The following is a 23,852-nucleotide window of genomic DNA, read 5'->3' as shown; positions in this document are numbered from 1 at the left end:
GAGACTGCTGCGTCCTCCGCGCTGGGACGGCTTGTATTCTGTTATCGATAAATTATTGACGGTGTGTTACTGGCACGGCTTTAACGTGATAGGTTGTCAGTGGTTGCTGCTGTTGTTTGTTTCCAAGAAGTCATATGTTATCGAAAAAATCATAGAGGACGGACGCAGTCAAGAGCTTTATTTGTTTTTATCCTCAACAAAGTTTATCCTTCCACATGAAATATATATACTATTACGACCTAAATGTGTTTTCCTGCAGGTTTGATCAGCCCACTTTCACACCTCTAACCCGCTCCAACTCATCACACAACCCTCGCTATCACCTCCCACCTCCCTCCTCCCACCTCCCTCCACCCACCTGCACTGATGGTCTAAGAAGAGGATATGTGTAAGCTCCTTCAGAGACAGAAGACCAGGAAGAAACCCATCTGTTCAAGTGTTGGTTGTGGACCCCTTCATGTGTCTGGGATCTATAGCCTCCAGGGACCAGCAGAGGACTAACTTTCTGCTCCAGCTCAGTAAATTCACTGCGGATCCAGTTTTACACTCCAGTCTATTGGCTCATTTTTCCTTCGTTTTTGCTTCATTTCCTGGAAAAGAGGATGTCGTACTCTGTACAGATTGTAAAAGCCCATTGAGACCAATTTGTGATTTGGGACTCACAGGCTGCGATAAAATGTAAAAAGGTATGGATGGTAATGTGACTTGGTGACAGCCACCGTCGGCAGCTCCAGGGCTTTTTTTTTAATAATGTTTTGACAACAGATCTTCTCCAGCCTGTGTCTCGGGAACACAAACTTCCCCCTCCAACACACCCATCCATGTTTGACTTACTTTGACTGTGTGTCTCCCGACTTTGTGACAGTTTTAGGGTGCATTCGGCTGTGTGCTACTGTGTGGGTGCTTTATTTCTCTACTTGTCTCTTTTTGTTCGGCTGTGGCGAGTGTTGCACATTTTTTGAAAGCCTCATTGGAGTGTTTTGGAATGGATATTGGTGAGAACGAAAACACATTTTTAAAGGCTAAATTGTTTGAGGTGGAGATTTCGAAGTCTATTACAGGTGTTGCTGGTGTAAATCCTGACTTAACTTTTGAGCAACATAAGGAGCTGCCGGTGTTACAGTTGGAGCATGCTCGGCTTCGGCAGCAAGTTCATAACTGCTGCTGAGGATGCTGTGCTTACAGATGAGGATGTGTTGCTGCACACCATTGACTTCCTGTATAAAGTGCATTCTGGGAAGTGGATGACTGGGCTGCTAAATCGGAACAGTAGTCACGGCAACAATCAGACACTGATGACACAGGAGAAGGAGGGGCCAGTCAGCTGCTCTGATGTCAACGTCTCTTTGTAATCGGGCTCTCATTAAGGCCCTCCCCTGGGACAGAGCACAGCCCCCTTAATGGTCCCCCATACAGGAAATGGATGAGCGCTCCACCAATATTACACATATTAGCACACAAATACACACTTCAGCCTCGTATCAAATCAAGAACACATGCAATTATGAATTAATGTGGACGCTGCTGTTTGATTGGCTGCTGCGTCGTCCTCAGATCAGACGTCCAAAACAGACTTCATATATTTAATCTAACAATCTTCTGCTGCATGTTTCCTGCTGTACATGTGATGAATTTGTTACACACACATGCACACGACACAGCATCCTATTGATGGGGCTCCAGAGGGTTCTGCCCCACCCCCTGGTCTCCACCTGCCCCTCATGGTCCCAGCTGAGGCCCACTGCTCCATTACCATCCTCAGCCCATCCACTTACACTTAAACCAGCACCTTCTCGCTTCACACCACACTCATCTCCCTACCGGTCCCAGTTGTGCCCCCATCCAGACAATCTCGAGCCCCTGTGGATGTGATTCATCGGGGGGAGGCTGGCTGAAATAATGGCCGACAAAAGAGAGGTAACCGGGGCAAACAGAGGCTTATTGTAAGCTGCGGGATAATCCTGACTTCATCCCGGTGGATGTTTGATCTCACACCTCGAGAGCAGCGTGGCGATGTTAAGAGAGGCCTTTAAAACTGACAATGGATGCTATATATCCTTCTGAAGGCAGGTTTCCTCTGGAACACCTGGATCCAGTGATGTCATGGGAGTTTAATTCCTGTTCAGGCAAACCAGTAGGAGGCGCTAGATCCCTGACTGGCCTCGAATAAGTAAAGTTTCCACCAAGTCTGAATACAAATATGCAATTTTTGGAAAATTTGCTGCATAATTATGATTATTATTATTATTATTATTATAATTGTTACAGAGCTACAATATAACATTAAAATAATTACTTGATGCCCAATTGTTTTTAAAAGTCCCATTTATTGTTTACTAGTATGGAAATGAAAGGAAACGAATGGGAACGGTGAGGAAAATGCCTTTAAATGTTAAAACCATACAGCAGTCATTCCAAAAAATGGGCAGCTGAAATATAGTGTACGGTTTGCAGAGATAAAACACGCTGGTGTAACCATGATGTTCAGGCTGTGTGTGTGATTGGTCAGTCAGTCAGGTGTGTTGGCAGTCCTGTGGACCATCTGGACTCATTTATCTCTACACGAGTCCCATCTGCTTGGCTTTCTGCTGTGGAGTTAGAGGTGAGACACATTCAAGGAAGGACTGTCTGTGTTTATGACGCACAGCTGAATCCCTGAAAAAAAGCATTGACTCTGAAAATCGTGTTCTAGCCCTGCTGTGTTTCCTGAGGTAACTTTGGTTTAATAATAGAGGATTGTATTATGGAGTGAGTGATTCTGATTGAGGCATCATGGCGAATACATTTCAGGCAAATATGCTTGCGTATCTATAACTTCTCAAACTTCTTTCCCTGTAAATTCATCCATAATTAGCAGATCAACACTCATATCTTTCTGTCAGCCTAAATATGGATGAGGGCCAGAAAATGGTTAGATAAGCAAATCAGGATATTGGAACTTCTCTTAATTAAGAGAAAGCAAATACTGTATCACAATTTCACACACTTCAGTCTCGAATCTAGTTCCCCTCGAAGCATCAAATCTAAATCTCACTGCGTTTATTGATCCTATTCATATCTTTACTTTCAGAAGTATGATGCCCAAAGCCCTGGATGGTCAAATCATCATGGAGAAGACGCCCCGTTACTTCGTTACTGTGGAAACGCCGGCACGAGTCCACGCCATGTCCCAGGACGTGAAGCTGATCGTGGTGGTCCGAGACCCCGTGTCCAGAGCCATATCTGACTACACGCAGATCATCTCCAAGAGCCCCGACATCCCTCCGTTTGAAAGCCTGGCCTTCAAGAACCGCACCACAGGTACTCATCCGGCAGCTCCAGCTGGCATGGCCACGGTGAACTGGTGGTAGTGGAGGGTAGTGGAGGGCGCAGGGTAGGGTAGGGTGGGGCAATGGCATCCCGGTGCCAGGAGCTAGAGCTAGCAGCTGTAGTATTTGTGAATGGGCAGCAGGGGGCACCAGAATCTTGGTGCTAGGTGTGCAGGTTCTCCCTGGTAAAGCTGGCTGGTGAGATGTTCTAAAAATGTTCTAGGGTGCTCCATCTGGAGTGGGTACTTGAGAAGTCATTGCTGAAGCCCTGTTTTTTGTTGTTGCACGGCTACTGTCCAGTCAGAGGTTCATGGAGGTTGTCGGCGGACCTCGTTGGAGCATGGCGGAGATGCAAACCAGGCCAGGAATAGTTGAGAAGGCTGGAATGTTGTGTGTAGGAGAGGAGGTCTGGGAGATGTTGGAGGATACTTCGGATGAACTGTTGTAATGTTGTAAGTTGAGGAGAGGTGGACCACTTAAAATACTTTGTAGAGGCTTGCTGGACTCGCTCGCTTTCCGGATGGATTTTGGATGACAGAAATGTTTATTGACTTGGTCTAAAGGGTGACACTTTACTGTAAAATAAAGTCTATGTTTTTCTGAGGGGGAACCTCTGTGTCAGACAATGTAAAACAAAGTCTGTGTCTTTGTGATCTCTAGGTCTGATCGACTCTCTGTGGAGCCCCCTGTGGATCGGCCTGTACGCCCAGCACCTGGAGCGCTGGCTCTCCTGGTTCCCCAGGACTCAGATTCATCTGGTTAGTGGGGAGAGGCTCATCACGGACCCAGCTGGAGAACTGGGCAGAGTCCAGGACTTTCTGGGTCTCCAGAGGATCATCGCCGACAAGCACTTCTACTTCAACAAGACGAAAGGCTTCCCCTGCCTGAAGAAGCCCGAGGGCAGCAGTAAACCTCACTGCCTGGGGAAGACCAAGGGGAGGATGCACGTCTCCATTGACCCCGAGGTGATGAGGAGACTGAGGGATTTCTACAAGCCCCATAACCAGCGCTTTTATCAGCTGGCGGGTCAGGACTTTGGATGGCAGTGACCCAGAGACATTTGTTTGAGGAATTCAGAGACAATGATCTTCTTCTGAGCAGCAGAAGGACATTTCAGAGACTTCAATGAATGACAACCCCGATCAATAAATCAGTAACTCATCTTGTTCAAGTGTTTAAAAGTTTATTTTTCATAGATGTTCAGTAAAACATTTGTTGTATTAAACAAACATCCTTTGGCAGGCTACTCGTCCCCACCAGGTGCTTAAATTAAACATTTGTGGGGTCTCAGACAGTGGTTGCTATGGGTTACAGCTGTAAAGAATTGAATGGTATAGATTTAGTGCCTCTGGTTCGTTACCCTCATGCTCTAGCTGGTATCCTATCGTGGCACAATGAACCCAGAACTACCTTTTTTTAATCTTCACGCTCACCAGACGAGACTTTCAGGGTGATCTTCATACCTACTGGGTATCGGGCTAATTGTCCTCCAAAAAGAAGGGATGAATCTTTTATGTGGCCGGCAGCAGAGAATTTATATGAGCTGAGGTTTGATTGAGTGTAGTCTTGAGTAATGAATGTGGATGAATGGATGTTGGGGAACCGGATCAATTGCTTATTGGTTCATTTATGTGCTTGGCTTCGGTTAGCACCGGACCGCTAAAAGCACTGGAGGACGGCTAACACAGCTTCCAGTCAGCCTACTGTGTGACTGAAGTAAAGGGACTACTTTCTGTGTTTCAACAGCCATTTCTCTAACAGGGTTACAGCTTTGTCTCTATTCAGTTTGCATGTATTTGCACTAGTTACAAAATAAAACTATTTTTAAGCAAACGATTTGCAATTTATTATGCTGCTCTTTTTCTCACATTTTTCTTTCTCGTTTATTTAAATGCATGAAGTTAAGGTGGATGGATTTTATTGCATTTCTGAGTTATACTGGTTATTTCTATTTTTTTTTTAATTACAGTTAAAAATGTTAATCTGTCACAGAAAATATTCTGTTGTAAAAGATAAACTACGGAGTTATTTTCAGGTGAAGCATCGCTGCTCTGTTTACAGAGAAAGGGCATTCTGTTCATGTTAGAGTGAGACAACACCACCCTCTTGTGGACAATTGAGGGAGTGTTGAGAAAAAGTGCAGTTGAAAACCGTCTCAACAAGTAAGTGTTCTCTCCTCATTAAACTTTTATAAAATATTTGCATATAAATGTATTTATATTAATATATTAGGTTGCAATAATTAACCACAAAAATGTAACTAAAGACCACAACACAAGAATTGCCACTGTAAATAACTCTGATATACAAAAATGTTTAAAAACAAAATGTACTTTATTAACTAAAACAACTCCTCATTTACAGCTAGCAAGTCAAAACAAACCCCATAAACACAGGAAGTTATGACATTAATATTATATTACAATATGTATATTTCTCTCATGTCTCATTGTAATCGTCTGCCTATAGACCATAACAATAAATCTATTCATGATTTATATACACAGATATATGAGTCTTTCCAAATACCAAAGACAGTTATTACATAATAAGTTTAGGAGAAATTAAAGACAATCGAATCAAAATCTTCAATATAACGGTACAATTATGTGATTTTCTTCTGATTTAAGGTATAATTTGTTCTATTTGAGCCATAATCATAAAAAAACAACAAAAAAAACAGGATCTCTTTGTTTTGGACTGAAACACATTTATGTACTGAATGTATGAAAAACAGCTGCTATCTTACCAGCTGTGAATACTAATTATAGTGTTGGCTGTTTATGTTCATTATGTTATTTATTACAATGCATTTCACTTTGAATTGAACAAACGAGTAAAATAATATATACATCTTCAAATTCACTTAAAAAGGCAGCTTCAGACGAGACATGCTCCTGTCGTCGATGAGTTCAGTCTGTCTTCACATACATTTCCTTTACAGCAGTGATTCCTCAGAGGAACCTGCTGTTGGACCAGAAGGATGCGGCTGGAAGTAAAGGCACTCCACCCATGTGACCATGAGTCAGATAAAGTCACAGTATCCTGTCTGTCTGCCCAGCTGCCACCATGAAATCCTCCATGCTGCAGCTCCTTCATTGGCAAGACGGCACAGAACTGGCAAGTGGCCTAGACACCCCTAGACTTCATCTTTATTTTTATTTTTTTACATTTTACACCTCAATTTAAAGTAACATGTAATAACTCAAAAACACTGAGGGCACTACATATGAAAAAACATCATTTTACACGTAAAGCCAAAATGATTCTCATGTTAACGATGGCTTAAATGACCGTGTGTGATGTGAAAGCTGTTGCCGGTAGTAACGACCCTACGGAGAATGATTAGCAGCTCATTTTTCAGCTCCATGTCGCTTCAGTCTCACTGTTCTCGACGTGACCTTGCCAGGTATAATTCTCAGAGTAATCTCCATTTCTCGGCGGTGATGTTGCTCAACGTCTCCTGGATGACATTGATAGTGAGAGCATGGGTGAGAATGCTGGTGCCGGTGTGTTGACAGTATTTATGTCAGTGCTCCTCTAGCAGTACTCCTCCCCCTGGCTGCTGGGCAGGTCGTTGAGGTCCAGGAAGACCGAGGCGTCGGACAGCTTGCGGCCGCCGGACGACAGGTCCAGCAGCTCCTCGGCCGTGCTCGGCACCGAGCTGATGTACATGTCCCAGACCTGGTCCGGGGAGTCCAGCTCCAGCAGCTTCTGCTTGATCTTCAGGTTCTTCTCGATGTTCCTGCGCTTGTGCTTGAACTCCAGGATGGTTTTAGTGTAGCGGTTGATGGTGGTGACTGAGGACGCCATGCAGGCTGTGAAGGAGCTCCACGCCAAACTAGAGTAAAGAGACATTAACGGACATTATTCATGCAGGGAGTCATTTTTAAAAATGAAAAATACATCCTATTTTCCATTTTCATTTAAAAACATCATATAAGATGTGTGTATTTTGGGTCTGATGGTTTTATTTAACCGATTTATAATACTGGACCTCTAATAATCTCCCCCAGACACATTATAGAAATCATTGTATTATCACTGGTACTGTTAGCTCACATGTAGGACCAGCTGTAGTCCCAGGTCTGAGGTTTCCAGTCCTCCGGGCCCAGACTCACAGTGAGCTGGAAGGCTGTGGTGAACATCATGTGGGCCACCATACCCAGCAGACCTGCCAGACACGGAGAGGAGAAAGAAAACCTCCTCAACACCTGCCAGTGTTATGTGATGCAGCAACACTCCTATCTGTATGCGTCTCTTATTTAATAATATATAATAATTTGTAATTAAACACAGTTGCTCTCTTATTTTTACTTAACCTCCACATGTGCTTGACTTATAATATTTACATCAGCAGCTTCCTGTGGTTTTACTGTTAAATAAAGACTCGGCTCTCTCCAGTAGATGGTGGTAATGTTACATTTGCAAAATTTGCATTTGATGAATACTTTGTTTTTTTTTTCAGCTTTTAACTGAAATGTTTGTAAAGCTGGAGGAGGCTTGTGCTCCTTATCAGTGTTTTTTAAATAATATTTTAAAGCATATTGTGAATTGTATTTGTTAATGCATTTATTTAGATTAAATTATTATTATGAGGTATTAGTCTGCAATGAGCCGTGATGGAAGAAGCACTCAGAAGATGGCAGATATCACGTCGCTGCTCACCTGAGAGCACAGTGAAGATGGCAGCGAAGGCATTAACCTTGAGTCCGTTGATGACATTGCCAAATTGACACACCTCCAAGGACATGAGGATGCCTCCCGTGGACAGCAACGCAATGTACAGGACCTCGGCAACTATGCACAGCAACAGCACTCCTACGGAGAGAAGTCATGACAAAGCAGGAAAAAAACCTTCATGTTTTAGGGCTGGGGAGGGAATGATGGAGGGATAGAGCCAGGACGGATAGGGGAGGGCTGGGACAGAGAGAGGACAGGGACTGGAGGAGGACCAGAGAGAGGACAGGGACTAGAGGAGGACCAGAGAGAGGACAGGGACTGGAGGAGGACCAGAGAGAGGACAGGGACTGGAGGAGGACCAGAGAGAGGAAAGGGACTGGAGGAGGACCAGAGAGAGGACAGGGACTGGAGGAGGACCAGAGATAGGACAGGGACTGGAGGAGGACCAGAGAGAGGAAAGGGACTGGAGGAGGACCAGAGAGAGGACAGGGACTGGAGGAGGACCAGAGAGAGGACAGGGACTGGAGGAGGACCAGAGAGAGGATAGGGACTGGAGGAGGACCAGAGAGAGGACAGGGACTGGAGGAGGACCAGAGAGAGGACAGGGACTGGAGGAGGACCAGAGAGACGACAGGGACTGGAGGAGGACCAGAGAGAGGACAGGGACTGGAGGAGGACCAGAGATAGGACAGGGACTGGAGGAGGACCAGAGATAGGACAGGGACTGGAGGAGGACCAGAGATAGGACAGGGACTGGAGGAGGACCAGAGAGAGGACAGGGACTGGAGGAGGACCAGAGAGAGGACAGGGACTGGAGGAGGACCAGAGATAGGACAGGGACTGGAGGAGGACCAGAGATAGGACAGGGACTGGAGGAGGAACAGAGAAACTTTCAGGGGAACCTTTCCCCCAAAAATCTAAACTTTCCCCCCAAAAAAGATAAACTTTGATGAGAAACGTTCCCAAAATAATAAGAAACTTTCCCCCAAAAAAGAAAGAAACTTTCAAAAGAGAGAACATTTTGTAAAAAATAAAATAAATTTCCTTTCCTACTTTCATGAGAAATGTTCCCAAAAGAGAAACTTTTCCCCAAAAAGAGACACTTTCATGCAAAACCTTCCCAAAATAATGAGACATTTTCCCCAAATAATGAGAAACTTTCCCAAAATAATCATACACTTTTCCAAAAAAGAGAGAAACTATAATATACATTTATATATTGAATACTACAAATATACAATAATACTTGACAAACTGAAAAAGTCCCGCCCCCTTCGTTCATTCAAAGCTGCTCTTCAGTCTGTAAATAAATCTGCCTCATGTTCCTTCAGCAGCAGTGAGATGGAGGATGAGTCATGGACGTATGATTGTATGCATATCAGTGATGAAACATATGATATGCTCACCTCTTTCATTTGAAGGAGCGACATGAAGGAAACTTCTGCAGTTCTCACCTGGAAAAGATTTGAATTGATGCTCAGTGACAGAAATAACCCACATAAAAATGTGATATTAAAAAAAAGTCAGTTTGTGGATGGAGTAACAAGCTTGATATCGGTAAGAGAAAAAAAAAAAACACATAATAATAATAATTTTCCAGGTTCCATACATTCAAATAAACAAGGCTATTAATCAACAAACAGCAAATTTGATCCATTGTTCATCAGGTAAAACAAGCTATTTAAAAACGTCACCTTGTATAATTTTATGACTATTCTCAGATATTATATGGATTTGCATCCTCATAATCAATCAATAAACCTTGTTGTGAAGTCCAGATTCAAAATCCACAAAACCCTGTTGATCCTGATCCTGATGATCAAAGTGTTAAAGGGAGAGTTCACCTGTTAGTCCTCTCACCTGGACTTCTAATTACCCGTCTATGATTGGCTTGTCTTTACTATAATACACTCTGATTGTTTTAATGATGACTAATCCGGACTCACCGGTCATGTTGACGTTCTGCTCGCAGGAGAACCAGATCCCGGTGTGGAACTTCCTCATCAGGTACTTGTCCTCGCCGGTCTCCCAGATGTACTGGACCAGCCTCGTGTCGTTGATGTTGGAGCTGTTGAACCTGATGCAGAAGGACTGCCTGGTGGTCCCCGGCCCGGTGCAGAAGGGCTTCACCACCTTCCGGGTCCCTTCGCACCAGTAGCTGGTGCCGAGAGCCGACACCGCCAGCAGCAGCGCCACGAAGTTCAGGGTGAGAGCCAGCGACGCTCTCCGGCGCCGGTCGATCCCCATCCCAGAGAACCCCACACCTGGCTGTGGTCCGCGTCCTCGCCTGGTGGGACACCGGATCCGCCGCAGCAGACCGTGATTTCCCGGTGATATATCCGCGGCTAATTACCGTGTGGTGCGTTCAGTGTCTCGCACATCTGCCCCCTCCAGCAGCTGGTTCATCAGTTTGTCAGCGGGCGGGTTTTTGTCGGGGAGAAGGGGAGGGGGCGGGGGCTCTCTCAATTATACATTTAGGTTCTTTTCCATGTAAACAGACGTTTACACGGACCAAGCAAATATGATTAAATTAAATGAACATTGTAATACAAAAATATACAAAATAAGCTTTAGGTTTTTGTGAATAAAATGATAAATTCATATAAAGGTTTGATTGCCTGCAAATTAGCTGAAGCTAGACGTCTTTTTTATATAACATTTTCACAATTATTTGAGGGAATGTTGCAATAAACAATAAAATAAAATAAATAAGTGCCATTTAAAGGAATCAGACTTTGGAATTTTTAAGCAGCCAATTGATTCAGTGCTTCACTCCAAAGAGACAAAAACAAAGACTTGAACATATGTCCATCTTCTCTCCAAAAACCCCATCATTTAACATCGATTCAATAGAGAGGCTGAGTACCACTTCTTCTGGTGGACCACCATGGGACCTCATCCTCTGGTTCTGAAAAATGAACCATCCTCCGTTCAAGTCTAATGCATGGAAGTCTATAAGAAAATAAACCGTCTTCTCTCTTCATTTATTATCTCAGTAAACATCATAAACATGAGTTTATGGTCTTAATCTCTAGTTTCAAGTCTTCTTCAATCCAGCATGATGCTCATTTGGTAGATTATGGTCACAATTAGGGTCAAATCGATCATAAAGCAGGGGATGCTTGAAAAAAGGAGCAGATTTTCTGGTTTCACCGCAGGTAAGACTGAGGTGACACACAGGTGGGAGTGGATTAACGTCGTTTCAGTGCTTCACATGCAAACCCAGGATAAAGTCATGGCGATAGAGGGTGAAGACTATATGAAATTAAACTGTTTGATCCTCTTATCTTGGACTCACCCGATGGTTTATTCCTTCTGTGCCCCAAAGCCAAAGAAGAAAAACAACTCCATAGATCCTCATCACATGTGATGACCTTGCGGGGGCAGAGAGATACATATTGATTTGCATAGCGGGGACTCAGATGATGGAGAGCCGGCTGGTTCTGGGTCAGATCAAAGCGTGTTTTGTCATATATGTGATTCATTTCATTACAGTGGAATTCTTATCTTTTTCATATGGATGAGTTGTGTGCTGTTTTCCAGCAGAACGCTGCAACTGTACGAGTGGTTTTGCCCTCTAGCAGCCAAAGTAATGATGATGGAGCAAAGCAGGAAGTCAGGGGACATTGTTATCGAGGACGGGTGGACAAAACATCAGACATTAACAGCCAAAGTCTGTAATTACACCTACATTTAAAATATGGAATTAATTATCAGAGCCATTATTCATTTAGAAATGTCCTATGGGGCATTCAGGGGGACTAATTAAGTTAGGAAATGTTATGTCCGTCTCAAATTTGTGTTCAGTTGGTCAGTTTAGAGGGAAATTATATAATAATATAATATAATAATATAATAATAATATCAGGTTTTCTTTATCTTTCCAACTTGGTTGATGTTTGTGCAATAATTCAGGGTCATTTATTGTCCTGTTTTCTGACAGCCTTACATCAATAAATAATAATAATGTTGCCGTAAAGGTTAATTCAGTATTTTCACATCAGAATAGCGATTAAATGACTACTTTTTAGTGGTCAAAGCTCATCTCCAACAAGGAGATATATCGCCTGAGACGGAGCGGGATATTCTGGTTCCTGGAGGACAGACAAGCCTTCAGAATGACAATGAAGCAGCTGAACAAGAGTCGCAGCTGGATGTGACAGAGAGATGAAGGAGGCCGGAGAGGGAGAGATCAAACCCCTTCAGCACACCTGCTCACACGTGTTCGCCGCTGATCCCCCCCCCCCCCGCTCCACAAAGAGAGGGTCCGCATGGCGACCGGCGGAATTAACAAGCACAATCACAAACCTGAGAACGGACAGAACATTTCTTTACTTTAGGTTTTTGACATCAATCGTGTACGTTCACAACCTCCCATGACAGTTCGTGAAATAGTCAGGAAATGTAGTCTTTTGTTTTATGTTCAGGGACATTAATTATCATGTCTGTCTCCATGAATCATCACATCCGAGCTCGTGATATTAAATACTGAGAAAGACTAATTATAGAGGGGGAAGAAAACATTTAAAAAGGAGGGAATGGTTTAAATTTGTATGAATGTCTGAGAATAGCTGAATAATATACAAAATATGTGATTATAAAAACAATGTTTCAAGCTCCACATTATTCAACATTTAACTAAAACGTTTTTAAAACATTCATTGTTTTGCAAGTTTTCTTGCAAATAGTTTCCCCATCCCTCACATAGCCTTTAATCTCCCCCCTTTTCCCCTCTTTTTTTGTGCTTATTTTCCATCCCAAAGCCATTTCTCCATTCTGATTAATGTCCCCAGTATCAACTGGCATGTCTAATGAAGGCATTGTGCCCGTGGAATCTTCTTTTCAGTAATTGCACCAGTGCTCGTGAGCTTAAGTAGTGTATCTAGGTCAGAGCGGCAGTGAACCCCGGGGTACGCTCGACTGCAGGCTTTCCTTTCTGAACTCGCTGTGATTCCCCAGATCTTTCTGCCTCTCTCTGTGTTCTTCTTCTCCTCACCAGCCGACATGAACATGCGAATGTCTGGTGTTAAACACAAGAAGATTTGTGTCAAACACAACACGTGGATCATCCCGCTCCATGGAGATGTTCTCCAGGCTCCTGCTCACGTTTTCACGTTTTAAAAAGCTGCATTCTATATAAAATGTTTGCTATTAAAACTGCATGCAACCATCACACCGAGTATTCTGAGTTTCTCCTCGTCTCGCCCTCCTCCCAGTGGGACCAGGTGTGAAGTCTGGTAAATTGAAAGGTCACAGGCAATCATCCATGTGGCCCTATTTGGCTCAGTCAGCTGGGGAATTCAGTGTGGGAATGGATGAAGGAGGCCAGCCTAACAAATAAAGCTCAGCCTATACTGTCGCCATAATAACCCTGCTGCTCCCGAACACAGCGAGGCTGCTGCTGCTGACTGACTCGTGTGTCTGTCAAAGCCCCCCTTTTTTGTTTCATCGTGTTTGGCTCGACAGCAGACGGTGATGCTGCTGAACCATTGCAACGACAGCTCGGGTGGAATTTTGCAGGCAGAAATTCAGCCGCATCATAACTTACAGACCCTTCTCTGACGGCAGACCGGCCAATCACAGCACAGCATCAGGTTGTGCTTCATAGATTCTCATGCATACTGTTTATAAGAAGTGGACGTAGTCACGGTGACAAGGTTTTTAAGCCTCGAGGTCGGCATCATGGATTCTGGCCAACGGCATCTTGGATTTTTGTAACCAAGTGGCTCCATCTGGCTTCTGATGTGGAGCTGTAAGTTATTCAGGGTTATTCAGGGTCTTGGGGGTCTGGGGCCGATCCCAGCTGTCATTGGGCGAAGGCAGGGTTCACCTGGACAGGTAACCAGTCCATCACAGGGAGACATGTAGAGACAGACAGGTAACCAGTCTATCACAGGGCCGACATGTAGAGACAGACAGGTAACCAGTCTATCACAGGGCCGACATGTAGAGACAGACAGGTAACCAGTCTATCACAGGGCTGACATGTAGAGACAGACAGGTAACCAGTCTATCACAGGGCTGACATGTAGAGACAGACAGGTAACCAGTCTATCACAGGGCTGACATGTAGAGACAGACAGGTAACCAGTCTATCACAGGGCCGACATGTAGAGACAGACAGGTAACCAGTCTATCACAGGGAGACATGTAGAGACAGACAGGTAACCAGTCTATCACAGGGAGACATGTAGAGACAGACAGGTAACCAGTCTATCACAGGGAGACATGTAGAGACAGACAGGTAACCAGTCTATCACAGGGAGACATGTAGAGACAGACAGGTAACCAGTCTATCACAGGGAGACATGTAGAGACAGACAGGTAACCAGTCTATCACAGGGCTGACATGTAGAGACAGACAGGTAACCAGTCTATCACAGGGAGACATGTAGAGACAGACAGGTAACCAGTCTATCACAGGGCCGACATGTAGAGACAGACAGGTAACCAGTCTATCACAGGGCTGACATGTAGAGACAGACAGGTAACCAGTCTATCACAGGGAGACATGTAGAGACAGACAGGTAACCAGTCTATCACAGGGCTGACATGTAGAGACAGACAGGTAACCAGTCTATCACAGGGCTGACATGTAGAGACAGACAGGTAACCAGTCTATCACAGGGAGACATGTAGAGACAGACAGGTAACCAGTCTATCACAGGGAGACATGTAGAGACAAACAACCATTCACACCTACGGGACATTTAGAGTCACCAATGAACCTATCCCCATCCTGCATGTCTTTGGACTGTGGGAGGAAGCCGGAGAACCCGGAGAGAACCCACGCTCACACGGGGAGAACATGCAAACTCCACACAGAAGGAACCGGGAATCGAACCCCTCTGGCTGTGAGGTGACAGTGCTACCCACTACACCACGGTTCAGCCCACTTTAGGGAAATCTGAGCAGCTAATTGCATTTTGTGGTCACAATCAATCACTGTCAAGCAGGTTAGACATGAAATCCCTGGACTATTGTAGGTGTTAATTATTGGCATCATGGCGGGACGCCCACATCCAGCACCGCTCCACACATGACATTATTAACCATGTTACATACAGAGACAATAGAATCAGTGAATAATGAACTATTAAGGAAGTTCAGAAGAAGCGAAAGCCTGGGAAATGTCATCTCTATGTTCAAAGAACAGAGATGACGTGAGTGATTTCTTCACGTCCGGTATTTAAAAACACCGGATTCTGTGAGTATCAAGTCAAGTGAGGATACAGTCTGAGAGACGCAGCTCGGACTCATCTTATCGTATTTCCAAACATCGGGACACGTGTTAAACGTTTGGGGAAATGAAGAGCGATTGCAGGGATAGCCGCGGTGTTGGATATGAAAAGCTGGGTGACAAATGAATGACCCATTTTCCGGTCTGACCTCGATGAGTTCCCCCGATTGTCTGGGAAAATTTTTGCACGATGATTGAGATTAGGATAATGGAGAAGGACACGTTTGTAGTCATGAAATGAATTTGTGACTGGATTTAGTCCTTTCATCAGTGTTTCCCGGGCCACTCTCACCTCAGTTCAACTCCAAATATCTAAATATTATTTTGCATTTCGCAAATTATTACAAAAGAAAGTAATCAAATGTTTATTTTCCCCTTCATAACAGCTGTACTGTAGTACAACCTACTACACACACACACACACACACACACACACAGTCGTGTCTTTTGGGGACACTCCAATAATAATAATAATACAAATAATAATACAAATAATAATACAAATAATAATAATAATAATAATAATAATAATAATAATAATAATAATAATAATAATAATAATAATAATAATAATAATAAATAATAATAATAATAATAACAATAATAATAATAATAATAATAACAATAATAATAATAATAACAAAAATTAATAACAACAACAACAACAATAATAACAATAATAATAATAATAATAAATAATAATAAATAATAATAAATAATAATAAATAATAATAAATAATAATAATAATAAATAATAATACATAATAATAATAATATAATTCATAATATATATATTGTTAAGACCTTTTTTTCCTACAAATTGTATCTGCTTTTGGAAACTGAGCTCTTTTTCTCCTTAAAAAACCTGACATTTCTAGTCTTTTTTTTGACTATTCCAGGCTTTACACTACATTCAGTCTATAAAATCTATTTTAGTTTTTTTTCTCGTAAATCAGGGACATTTTTTCTCATAAATGTGTGAGTTTTCTCCTTAATTTACCTCTTTAGTCACAGAAAGACTTTAACTTACTAAATCAACGTGTTAATACTCATTAAGTTGGCTCATTTGGACAGGACATATATAATTCAATAAATAAATTTAATTCTCATTTTAATTTAGTGACTTTGAAGTGAGAGTTTGAGGAGCTCCATTTAGTGACTTTTTTTCATAGCAGGAGCAACACCGCCCCCTGTAGGCGATGTCTCTTCCCTGCAGGCGGAGGAACAGCTCACAAGTTCATTTGGCCTGGTTGTTTTGGTTGCATCACTATTTCTACTTCTCCATATTTGTCACTTTGTTTATCTGTTTTCTTCTTCTTCTTCACATTCCACACTTCACAGCCAGACTCGGAGAGAGAACATTTCTGTTTTTCCCAGAGGATTGCGGGACACGTCTGGCTGATCTTTATCTGCTGCAACGGGAGGGTGTGAAGTTGTTTTTCGGTAGATTTTTTTTTCCCCCACTTGTGAGACCTGACAGAGTAGAGAAGCAGTCTGGATCTGTTTGAGAGGGTTTCGTGCTGACATCGCTGCTGGTCTGCACATCATTACTCTGTGAACACGTCTTTAGCTGTGGGATCTTGTCTTCTGCCACTATGTCATGTTAAAGGCCTGTGACTGGTTGGAGGGGTGGGGGGGGGGGGGGGGGGGGATCTGTGGTCATGTTCTGGGAGAAACTAATGTTACAGAGAAAGAAATACATTTTCAAGTAGGAGACACTTGTGGCCAAATCTGGGCAGGATGGGGAGCAACGACGTGAACAGAGCTCAACCATGAGTTTTTGGACCTCAGCCTAAAAACACAGACAGAATTGATAGTGTTTATGTTGAGTTTGTTGTAGGGGGGGGGGGGGGGGGGACAAGGAAGGGATGCAGGATGTGTGTTGATTCGTATCAACAGATTTTCCAGAGCGTTTGAATCCATCTCCAGTTCTCCAGTGAGTTGGAACGCTAATCAAAGGAGAACATGATCATCAGAAACGAGTCTTAATATCAGAGAATTATTGAAAGATTAGTCTCCACAGTGTTAATACTGTTCATGTACAGTGCAGAGCTGATCAATAGGGGCAGCATATTCGTAAATCCATGACATGATTATTGTCGCAGCTCCCATTAGAGCACAGTGTCCTTCCTCCAATCAATAAAAACCTAATGCGTTTTCTTGCTGGGCGTCATCCCATGCAGCAGTGTTGGGTTGGAGTACAAACAAAACACAACAACGCTCTGTGATGAAATGCCAGCCAAAATATGTGTGTATATATATATATACACAGCTGCCACGAGGAGCCGATAAATGTGGAAGATATTAATGGTTTGATTGTTATCTGCGGGTCAGAGCAAAAACAATCTCTGGCTTAAAAGCGTGGAAGCAGGCAGATCCGTTACCGGAGGTAAATACACCGTTATAAATCACTAAAAAAAAAGAATGTCATGATGGCCTCTTGGCCTTGGAGATGTTCAGCATCAAATGCCCTTTTTTCTTATTCAAACTGACCTTTCAGCTGCTTGAACGTCTCGTATCTACGTAAACACGTCAGCAACTTTTCATGACCCCTCTCCTGAATATAAACTAACCTAGATGGATAAACATTGCAATCGTTAACATGGATAATTAGTTCTCATTCTCAGCCCTCAAATTCCTTTGATTACTCATCACAATAAGAACCCCCACACACACGGTCTCTGCTTTATTCATAAATTCAGACGTGATGATCAATATAAGCGTGTAAGCGTTGGACTGTGAACGTGACCATGTGAGGTTATTTAGGATCCGTCGCCCTATTTAGACTGAGCAGCGTAGTGTGTGTTTGGGAGAAAGTAAATGGATGATAAATCACTTGTGTGGCGGGCTGACAACCAGCTCCACAACCCCCTTCCTTTCCCATACCAGAGCTAATCTCTCCCTCCATCTCATCCATAAAAACATGCATGCGTTAATAATATTCATCAGTATTATAAAATGTTTAAAAGTTAAACCAAAAAAAGAAGAAATCCACTTGAAAGGGATGGAGAGAGTGGGGGGGGGGTGGGGTTGGGTTTGAGGGGGTGCAGGATGGGAAGCAGCCCTCATTTAGCTTCATCCAAGCCCAAGGACATAGAGGGAATTAGAGGGTTGAGTCCTGTGTCACTGCCTTGTTACCTTCCACAATGGCCGACGTTATATTTTACTGCAAAAAAACTCGCTTCAATAGAGAAGCGCCTTCAGCTAGTTGGTCGAAGCTGAAAGAAAACAAAGTTTAAAGCAGCTACAAGATGGAGAAGCAGCCTGCAGGGGGCGCTTCTGAGCTGCTGGAGGCAGGGAATGTAACATGTAATTTCTCTGTTTTCCCAGCCTGGAGCACGTAGGAAGTTCTTCTGTGTCAGCTGTGGCGCCCGCCATGAGACGCTTGGAAACTCACGTAGCTTCATGCAACGTCACTTTTATAAAATGAAATAAATACTATTGAAGTTTATTTATGGATAACCCCTTGAGATGAACAGTCATCTCGTTTTCAAGGGGGTCCAACATACAATACAAGACAAGACATTGTTACAGCAACAGACATAACATACATAAATACATAGATACATAGAGGCTCTCATCAACCCACCTATCCAGACACCAATCCCAAAACCCCTCCATCCCCACCTGCTGCAATTATAACAATTTATTAGTTATAATTGCAGCATTTACTATTTAATAGTCTTATATTTCTTTTTTTAATTGAAATTACAACCTTGCTAACGATGTCATATTTTGCACTGGATTGGAAGATATTGGAAGATATTTAGATTCAAGATTCAAGATACAAGATTTTATTTGTCACACACACACACACACACACACACACACACACACACACACACACACACACACACACACACACACACACACACACACACACACACACAGTAGAAACATAGTTCACACTGAGCATGAAATTCTTATTTCACACAAATAGAAAATACAATGTAAATAATAAAAATACTAAAAACTGAAGGTATGAACGTAAAACATGTACAAAAGAACAAAAAGTATTCTGTGCAGTTAAGCAGCATTTTTTGAAGATATGGAGATAAATCTAAGATATTTAACATAATCAAGATAAGTAAAAGTCATCCATCATGAGCTCATGGAAGAATGCTGAAATGCATCATGAAGCTTCTCGTCTGTTTACTCATTCTGATGTTTACATGGACATTTTATTTATCTGGTTTTAGGCGGAGAGTCTCCTCATCCATTCAAACCGGGAGAACCTGGAGAAAACCCTTCTGGTTTCATTAAGGTCCATCCTCAAGCGAGTATCTTCAACCTTTATTGTCTGATCCTGTGATGAAAAACGATGCACTTAAACGGTTGTTTTTTAGTATTACTTAACGTGACGTATAGGTGATGGTCCTGATGTCTATGATTCCTTTTATTGGAACCAGAAGGAGGATTTTATCTGACCTCGGCCCCTCAGGGTTTTGCAGCAGTTCTGATGCTGTTATGTGGCGACACAGTGATGCTGCACCTGGACCCAGCAGACCGTGGACAGGATGTCCCTGAACGTCTCTCGGTGGCCCTCAGCCTGTTTATTTTTCCCCTGCCATCACTCTGACTCCGCAAGAATGTAAATACATGGAGGTTACATGCACATGTGTTTATGTGCCCTGCATACATGTACAAACAAACACACATTACAGGATCGTAAAACAAGGAAACGTTTAGAAAGTTAACAGTAATGTTGGAACAACGTGTGAAGACATCGTTATGCTCGTAGGTCCGAACGCAGAAAGTCTAGTGTTTGCTAACCTGTCTAAGCAAATTATCTTCATTTTATTAGCCATTTTAACTTAATTTCACATCATTTCTCTTTTAAAAGTGTCCCAGAAGAAATGTCATGAGGCTGCTTTTTTTTTTTGGTTTTATGGCCCTAAACTGTGAATAAATCTCCTGTTGGAAGAAAACCTCTTAATTTAAGATAAGTTAAGATAAGATAAAACTTTATTGTCCGTTTGCACGGAAATTTGTCTTGCAGTACAAGTTCCAACAATTATACAATTATACATGGAGACATGAGACAACATCAATAAAAAACATAAACAACTATGACTAATAAATATGATGGGGGTCCAGCCCTGCAAGAGTGGTCATAAATAGTCCGGGTAGCTAATTTGGAATAAGTCCCGCCCCCTTCATTCAGACCTTTTTTGATTGGACAGGGTTTTTACAGCCCTGCTACGGCCACAGATGACATTTTTTTAATTTTTTTAAATGTCAGATCATTTAATTCATTCATTGCTATCAGTGTGTTATGAAGATTTCAAGTAATATAACATTCTGAATAGAATCACCCACTCAACCTTTAACTCGGGTTCATTGTAATGGCATCATTGTCATGTTTTGATGTATAGATATAATATCGTGATATGATTGTTTTTATTCCATTTCGCTGTATCGTTAACCACCCTGGGCTGCATCTTTGAAATGAAAGAAATGTGCCATAAAATAAAAAGGCATCGTTATTATTATTACATTAACTCTCCTCTATTGACACAGATTGCTTCTGGTCTCATAGCCACAGCCAGTTAACGCCTTTACAGCCTCACAGCCAACTGCCTCTTTACCAAGAAATGTTTGTACTCTTCACCTGAAAAATGATCAAAGCTGCGAACAGAGCAGAGCCCCAAACAGAGTGGAAACCTGTTTAAAGCTGCCACATAGCACCTGTCCTGTCAACTAAACACGTTCCAACCCATTTGCAGAAGATTGTAAACATTTACAGGACTGTGTTTATGTAATATGTATAACAACACCAGCCCCCTTAGTTAGCCAACGAACGGGATGGATACATGCAGGCATGTTAATACGGCTGACCTCTGTCGACTTTCACTCCCTGGATTTATCGCCGTCTGTGTGGGCCGAGGTGAAATTTATGTCAGGCATTCATAACCCCTGGTCAGTTTGACTGGTGGAGAGAGACAGATTACATACCTGACGTTATGAACATGTTCACCTGCTGGTAAAGGTCAGAATGAGAATTAGAATCAATCAGCTGCATTTGGCCATGTTTGCTACACATACAAGGAATTTGACTGCCTTTCTTTCTCACAATGTACTCAACAGAAATACAAGTAAAATCTGGCATCATATAAATAAGAACATTTAGAAATAAGAAATAAAATGTTCTGTAAGTTGTAATCAAAAATAAAAATAAAAACGTGTAAGATTATAATCTATAACAACAGCAGATGATATTCTGGTGTTATTGGAAGTGTATATACATTTATTTTAGCCTTTAAAGTAAAAAAATCAAAATTCCGAGCCAACATTAATGCACATCTGCAACGTTTTGCACCTTTTCCTCTCTTTTCTACCCCAGTAGAAGATGATACCTGTTCCTCCACCAACAGTAGACCGCATCAGTATTTCCAGCGTGTTGAGAAACACGCTGGTATTTATTTATGAGCCTTTCTGTCCGACAGCCTCGTTGAAAACAACACAACAAACACATTCTTGGAAATAGATGAGGTTACGCTTCTGACCTCTAGAACATTCTATATAAATGCAGATTAAGTCTCATTGGGTTTCCCTCTTTACAGGATTCATATCACATTTTCTACCCTTCAGTTTTAAAGACTTTAATGTGCTATGATTGAGTTGTGGGTTTCCATGACAAATACCTTGAAAACTGATCACTTTAACACCCACGATATCTCCTTGACAGCCGCATCGTCAGCCTCTTCCCTTCCTCCTCAGCTTTAAATGAGAATCCCACCGTGCCGACAGCCTGAGGCGGTCTGTCAGACTGCTTTACTACCATTTCAGTCAAGAGCAATTCACATGTTTGATGTGTGCATTTCCCTCTGCTCTTAAGCACATCTTCACTCTGTTAGCTGGTTAGGCCCACTATGGATGCATGGCCCTGTCACAGCTCTATAGTCTCTGCTGTCTATCAGTCACAAATAAAGGCCCAGGATTGTCCTCTTCAATAGATTCTATTACATCTTTACCATAGCCACACTTATGTGATATACTTTATCAAGAAGACCCGATCGGAGAGTGAAAGGATCAAACAGAAAAGGATTTATTGTAGAGAAACACAGGGATGTTCAGGGTTTCCTGGAAGTCCGGGAGTCGAAGGAGATTCTAGGAATGTGGCGGAGAAAAGGTGAGTGACTGAGTCAGAGGAGATAAGACGAGACGGGGGGAAGGAAAACAGATCACAACAACTTAAAATACACGTTAAAGCGCTATTCGTTATATCACGAAAACAAAAGACCATTTTATATGATGCATCCCTGAGGTTAGCGCCTTCAGTTCGATGGCATGTCTATATTTTATCTGCCTCCTCATATCGAGTGTTTTCCCTTAGTTTTACTGGATTTGGATATTAGAATAGCTGTTTTCATCATGTCTTTCCTTACACAACCCTCTAATGTGTGTATGTTTCACATGAAATGACCATAAGATATTAACAAGTGCCGCCACCATGGAAGCAATTTCAATTAGAAACCTTTTAGTTAGATTTAGGAAAAACATCACATTCAAATTAATATGTAAACTAATTTGAAATACACAAAAATGTAACAAACAATTACGGACTAAAACACTGGTTTCCTCATTGAAAGTCCTGTGTCTGTTTGAGCCATCCACCTCAAGTCTTTCTGTTTATATGACTTTCCATCGTCATTTCTGTGAGATTAAGTTGTTTTTTTGTATTAAAATTGAATCAAATGTGTTTAATTTAACATATATTACTTGTAATGATGAGCCGACTCACAAATATCAAACTGCAGCTTTTGGACCAATTTAGCCTCCTTTAGCTCATAGTGCTCATCATTCTGGTTTCACAGCAGTTCAGCTTAAAGAAACACACGATCAGCAAATACCTGGTCATCATAGAGAAGCTATCAGAAACTATACAGCTAAATGGATACGTCGTATCAGTTTACCGGATGTGTGAATAGGCGATTCATGGTGATATTTTAAGATGCTGCCATAGAAATAGGAATGAATGAAACAATGAAGTAATGATGCTGTTTTTATTCCTGCCAACTAACGTTTAAATGAAGCAGGACGCCGGCTCGTGTGGCGTTGACTCTCTGCTCTCCTGTTTGCCCGCCTGTGTTTGTCTTCAGCACTGATAGTTTACATTAGATCCCCATTAGTGTCAGAAACGCTGGCTGATGCTCAGTTACTGAGATAACTAAACCGAAGGGAGGGGTCGAGTGCTGGTGTGTGTGTGTGTTGTGTGTGTGTGTGTGTGTGTGTGTGTGTGTGTGTGTGTGTGCATGTATTGGGATTTTTAATATATGTGATTTTATTCACGTGTGTGTATGTAGTCCTAATAGCCTTATCTGGCCATTTACGTTGCCAGATAATAAAGTCAGTCCAGTTCTGCAGCAGGCCTTATCTTGATTGGTTGTAGGAAGACGGGGGTGGGAGAGGCGATCTCCCACTGACGATCCCCAGGAAATCTCAGACTGATCCCTCTTCACACACGGATCTTCATGGACCTGCAGCGGAGAACTTCTCCAACCAGGATCACCTAACAAATTCAACCCGTCTACAGAAAGAACTGAGATTCTGGAAATTACTGGATAAGATCAAGAAGATTTTAGGAATTACAGGAATTTTAGGAATCCTCCAAATTCATC

At 42.3% G+C, this 23,852-nt stretch overlaps 2 protein-coding genes across 2 annotated transcripts in view; one reads left to right on the top strand and one right to left on the bottom strand.

The window, feature by feature from the left end:
• hs3st3l (heparan sulfate (glucosamine) 3-O-sulfotransferase 3-like) overlaps nucleotides 1-4,381 on the top strand; it is a 7,321-nt gene extending 2,940 nt beyond the window's left edge. The window contains exons 2-3 of the mRNA XM_084002221.1: nucleotides 3,071-3,300; nucleotides 3,969-4,381. Coding sequence (XP_083858347.1) covers nucleotides 3,071-3,300; nucleotides 3,969-4,357 — 619 coding nt within the window. The 3' untranslated portion in view covers nucleotides 4,358-4,381. The remainder of the gene's footprint in view (nucleotides 1-3,070; nucleotides 3,301-3,968) is intronic.
• A 1,325-nt stretch (nucleotides 4,382-5,706) lies between these two features.
• Nucleotides 5,707-10,264, bottom strand: gsg1l2b (gsg1-like 2b). The gene is made up of 5 exons (XM_084002036.1): nucleotides 9,938-10,264; nucleotides 9,398-9,445; nucleotides 7,977-8,129; nucleotides 7,371-7,482; nucleotides 5,707-7,149 (listed from the first exon to the last, which is right to left on the bottom strand). The coding sequence occupies exons 1-5, from the start codon at nucleotides 10,236-10,238 to the stop codon at nucleotides 6,849-6,851; spliced, it is 915 nt and encodes a 304-aa protein (XP_083858162.1). The 5' UTR covers nucleotides 10,239-10,264; the 3' UTR covers nucleotides 5,707-6,848.
• Nucleotides 10,265-23,852: the final 13,588 nt, after the last annotated feature.

Source organism: Eutrigla gurnardus (genome assembly GCF_963514095.1).
Source record: "Eutrigla gurnardus genome assembly, chromosome: 22".
Classification (NCBI taxonomy): Eukaryota; Metazoa; Chordata; class Actinopteri; order Perciformes; family Triglidae; genus Eutrigla; species Eutrigla gurnardus.
The sequence above is the reverse complement of the archived record's forward strand: the minus strand, read 5'-3'. Positions and strand labels throughout refer to the sequence as shown.